The sequence below is a fragment of the Austrofundulus limnaeus genome, unplaced genomic scaffold (genome assembly GCF_001266775.1).
Source record: "Austrofundulus limnaeus strain Quisiro unplaced genomic scaffold, Austrofundulus_limnaeus-1.0 Scaffold244, whole genome shotgun sequence".
Taxonomy (NCBI): domain Eukaryota; kingdom Metazoa; phylum Chordata; class Actinopteri; order Cyprinodontiformes; family Rivulidae; genus Austrofundulus; species Austrofundulus limnaeus.
The window spans coordinates 583,969-588,990 of NW_013952646.1; the positions used below are offsets into that span (position 1 = coordinate 583,969).

Here is a 5,022-nt window from a genome sequence, read left to right on the forward strand (position 1 = left end):
CAGAAAATCTTTTCAGGACCCCATCTTGAAGTTTTGGGACCCCACTTTGGGTCCCGACCCCAACTTTGGGAAACACTGCTACGTCACTGCACTGATTGCAGTACTCTAGTTCAACCAGAAGGGGCAGTGCTTCATAACTGTGATAGAGCCCTACTGTCAATAACGACTAAAGAAGAAGAACTTTACACGCTGTTTACAGGGTTTGTTAAAAGAAGCAGCCTATTGTCTGTCGAGTTTATCTGTTGATAATACCACAGGCTGTRTAATTTTGCTGTTTAGTTAGCGTTCGTTTGTCTAAATAAAACCCACTATGTCGGAAAACAGATCTGGAGACGACTTTACAGACGCGAAGCAGGAAGATGGAAAAAAATCGTGAGTCACTTCAAAATGAGACATTTTAAATATTTGTTGTAAACACGTCCATTTTTTGCCGCCAATTTGTTAGTCTTTACTAAATTAAGGTTAGAATCGCCATTTGTGTTTACTAGTTAACCGAGCCTAACGCTGCAAAAAGTTTTAACTCGTAGGCCGTGTCGTGCTGCACGCTTCTCTCATTTCATAAACTAAAGGTGCATTTCTGAAGCGTTTAGGATTATGAGCCATATTTTGTTGTTGTTTTCAGTTCACCTGGGTCTTTGCCTAACTCTGGCTCTACAGACGTGGATGCCAAGGCTTCCCACAGCTTCAGGTACAACCTCAGCTTCCCCAGCATTGGCCAGTGCATCATCATCAACAACAAGAACTTTGACAAACGCACAGGTGATTTATTAGGGTTACTTGATTTTATTTGAGCTTTTTCTGTCGTAATGTCAAAAATAAATCAGCAGTATAGAACATAAAGCTGTGGGTGCGTTTCATCACAGTTAACTATTTCACAGGAGTAATGTATTTCATTCTTTGTGCATGTTTTTTTCTTAGAATAATATAAAGACACGTTACAAACAAACTTGAATAAACAATTTGTAGGGCTTTACATGGCAGAGTTTTGCATGTAATATGTTAAACAAACTGTTCTGAACTTCTTTACAGCTCTGATCTATTAGTGCTTTATTCATCATATTATTAGCCTTTTTACCAAAGATAAGGAAATAGAAGACAAGTGTTTTGTTTTTAAAACTACTAAAATATCTATTTGTACACAAGTACAGTGTACAGTGGTTTGGTAAAGTGCACACAGAAAGAACCAGAATTCTTGATGTCTGCTTTTATTTCTGAGATTCAGTCTAAAAGATAACAGCATTTATTTCATTATTTATAAGGTCAGGGTGTGCTGCTTTGGAAACGTTGGAAGTGAATCCCCTGATAGGTCATTAAACACTCAGGTGTTAGCTCTCTGTTCGTCCCGTTGGCAGTCTGGAGAATAAGAAAAGATATCCGTCTTTTATTTTGACGAGGCGTGCGGACAGCTGCCATCTCATTCCAGCGTCTGTGGCTTATGAGGAAGCTCTTGCTCTCGCATGACCCAACACCACGATCCAACCCACATGTCATGGTTACCGTGTGGTTTTGTGTGTTCTCCAGATGTGTGATGCAGACTGCTTAGAGTTGCATTGATTGTGTTTAAACTTGTATATCCTGTATTAAAAGTCTCGTTCTGTACATTGCATAATGGCTATWATGAACTTTGAATCATCTAGTAGTGTTTAAATCAGGACAAAATGATAGATARTAATGAAAGCATTAAAATTACTTTTATGTTCATTTAGGCATTCATAATGGTTGGGTGAGGCTGACAATGTCAGGTGGATGTTTTGAGAATATAGTAGCTCAGTGTTATAGATGTAGTTGCTTTATATGGTTTGAAATGCTTTATAAATCTAAATTAATCAGCCATGGCCTCTTTACTATACACAATATGAACATGAACTAATAATGACTAGCTCTTATATTTGTCTGAGAGGACCTTGATTGCAGTTTCAGTTTTTGCCCAGACTGATTTAGATTGCTCATGTTGTGCCGGCAGTGTTTTGAAAAACCTGTCTAGCAGGACCACATGGTTCAATATGCAATATTTGAGAAGGGAGGCAACCATTGGCTGTTTTGTGTTCATTTAAAACTTTACTACAGTGTTGAACAAACAAATTTAGACATTTATGAACTAAGAAAAGTACAGTGGTTAAAAAAATGTGGCTATTCTAATAATATATAAACAGTGTGGTTTAATGAGCCATGATGACCGTGTGATGATAGGCCTGCATGGCTTCATCAGACAGCAGCACCATATGTTATCATGAGATTTGTTGCGTGTGCGTTTTGTGTGATTTACCTCAAAATACTGGTGCTGAATCTTTAATTATTTTAGTCCGTGTGACTTGCAGGAGGAGCTGTTTAAATTGTGTATTAAATTAAAAAAATTCCCCTCGAGGAAGCAAGAGAAAGTTCTGTTTTTATTAATATTATTTACGTATTTAATTTTTTTGTTGTGAATATGTTTTCAACTTGGTCAAACTTTATGAATTTCTGCATCTGTCCTTGTTTTTTTTTTAGGCATGAATACTCGAAACGGCACAGATACTGATGCAGGCAGTGTGTTTAAAGAGTTTTCAAAGCTGGGGTACAAAGTGAAGGTTTACCACGATCTAACAGTCAAGGAGATGAAGCAGTGTTTAGATGCTGGTGAGTAGGATGCAGAACTCACGTTAGCCCAAAACAGATTTGCATTTTCTGATGTGAGAAGCTGCTTTTAGAAATGCAACATTTAAAAGCGGTGCCAAATTTCTGTATATTTTAATAGATTTTTAAATTTTTTTTTAAGTGTCTAAGGAAGATCACAGCAAATCTGCCTCGTTTGTCTGCGTTCTCTTGAGTCACGGAGATGAAGGCGTGTTGTTCGGCACCGATGCCTCTATCGAGATCACCCAGCTTACGTCACCTTTCCGAGGCGATCGCTGTAAATCACTGGCGGGAAAGCCCAAATTGTTCTTCATCCAGGTATGGCACAAGTTTTCTTCTTAACATTCACTTGCTCTAAGTGTGCTTTGTTAAAGTGTTAACCTTGGTCTGTGTGCACAATGTGTAGGCTTGCAGAGGCACTGAACTGGATGGAGGTGTGGAAACTGATGCCTCAGAAGAGACTACTAGGATCCCTGTTGAGGCAGACTTCCTGTATGCCTACTCCACAGCCCCAGGTTAATAACATGGATATATGTATACAAAAAATAAACATATATGTATGTGTACTAAACATTGAATTGTCTTTATTCAGTCCTAATTCTGTCGCTCATCCTTGTGCAGGTTACTACTCTTGGAGGAATACGATAAGCGGCTCCTGGTTTATCCAGTCACTGTGTGAAAACATCAGCAAATATGGAAAGCACTTGGAGCTGCTGCACATCATGACACGAGTGAACCACAAGGTGGCAATGGAGTTCGAATCCGTCTCCTATTCATCAGGCTTTAATGCAAAAAAGCAGATTCCGTGCATTGTTTCTATGTTGACCAAGGAGATGTATTTTTTCCCTTGACGTCATCTGAGCTCGACTAAGACGAGGCTTGGGTGGTAGGTTGCCCTTTACTTTAAACCTTACATTTCTTGGGAGCAACTGAGATGCAATATTTATAGTTTATGTACATTGGCATTTCTTTATACGTCTCAGGCCTGGTCTCTTTTTTTTTCTACAAAGAGTTGAATTCATCTTTTGTATCACAGCAGCACAACCCTTTACACACATAACCTTAAAGAGGTTATTTTAAAGCTTTTTCAGCACAAAATCCTCTAAACGTACAGGTTGTGTGTATTTGTGATGAGTTTTGTGAAAACAAGTTAGACTATATTTGCTGTTTACACAATGCACATTTCAAGGAAATAATCTTGAAGCCACTTAGTACGAAATGCGTCGTTTTTAGTTAGTTGTATTATCAGGAAACCATTTTTTAGGCTTAACATTCTTTAAATGATTGTGAAATTGTAGACTGAGTGAACAAGACTACAGTTCATTTTGAAAGAATCATGCATGTTTTTGTTATCGCTACACTTTTGTTTCAGTGTATTCACTCTTGACTTGAAGGTTGCGCAACCAAAATATACTTTAGTGATTGTAGTGTGGAGTGTGAATAATGAGAACATGTAAACTTAGTTAATAAATAGCATGTAGTGAAGTCAGGGACAGCTGTGTTGTTATATGTGGGGTTATACAATTCAAACACTAGTTTGTTTTGTACTTTTTTTTATAATTGTGTCCTGTGAATATCCTCCGATGATTAGGAACTCAAACTTAGTTGCAGGAGTATTTTCTGACTGTTCATGTGAGAGTTGTTTATATTCAACTAAACTTTACATTTAATTAATTATTTTGGAGTGATTAAATAGACAGGTTAAATTCACAATTGCTTTTTATTAACCCACAAGACACAATAAGTGCTCTCATTTGCTGTTTTTCTCCTTTTTAATAGTGAACTCAAAACATGGCTAAAATATTGTGGGTGTACTTTAAAACACTCGGACATCTAATGAGGTTTTTATTTTATTTTTTTCTGTGAAGAAAATAGTTTGGACGCAGACTTTTGGGATGGAATATCTGCATCTTGCCTTAAAAGCTAAAAAAAAGAAAAAAGAATCACAATCTAGAAAAACTGAAGACCCCAGCTGATATTAGTATTTAGGTGCAGTTTTTGTAACATTTTTGGAGTAAACTTTTCTGTACTCTTTACTTCTGTCGGAAGAAGCACTAGTGTGATATCTCTAATCATGGTCATTTGTATAAAAGCAGTTTATTTGCAACAAGCTATCTTATAAAATCTGCAATCAATCATTATTGAAGCTGAACAACCCAGAGTTTAACTCTCCTGCCTCCAGGACTGCAGGTTTTTAGCGAGCATCTGTTTGCTGTGAGCACAGTTTGTGAGCTTTTTTTATTTATTTCTTATTTTGTATAAATATTACAAGCTTGGTAGTTTTTCTTTCCTTCCCTGAGAAATAAAAATAATTTCTGATTGTGTTTGAGACTTTGTTTTGTGTGTGTGTGTGTGTGTGTGTGTGTGTGTGTGTGTGTGTGTGTGTGTGTGTGTGTGTGTGTGTGTGTG

At 37.2% G+C, this 5,022-nt stretch overlaps 1 protein-coding gene across 1 annotated transcript; it reads left to right on the plus strand.

Moving 5' to 3' along the window:
- The first annotated feature begins 157 nt into the window (after positions 1–157).
- casp3a (caspase 3, apoptosis-related cysteine peptidase a) lies at positions 158–4,884 on the plus strand. The gene is made up of 6 exons (XM_014020207.1): positions 158–372; positions 623–759; positions 2,488–2,616; positions 2,756–2,931; positions 3,020–3,128; positions 3,235–4,884. The coding sequence occupies exons 1-6, from the start codon at positions 311–313 to the stop codon at positions 3,462–3,464; spliced, it is 843 nt and encodes a 280-aa protein (XP_013875661.1). The 5' UTR covers positions 158–310; the 3' UTR covers positions 3,465–4,884.
- Positions 4,885–5,022: the final 138 nt, after the last annotated feature.

What these genes read in the sequence shown, in the direction of transcription:
- casp3a (XM_014020207.1), top strand. Translation starts at nt 311, where the DNA reads ATGTCGGAAAACAGATCTGGAGACGACTTTACAGACGCGAAGCAGGAA. An exon ending in CAGGAAGATGGAAAAAAATC is followed by an intron (nt 373 to 622) that starts GTGAGTCACTTC and finishes TGTTGTTTTCAG; the next exon opens with TTCACCTGGGTCTTTGCCTA. An exon ending in GAAGCAGTGTTTAGATGCTG is followed by an intron (nt 2,617 to 2,755) that starts GTGAGTAGGATG and finishes TTTTTTTTTAAG; the next exon opens with TGTCTAAGGAAGATCACAGC.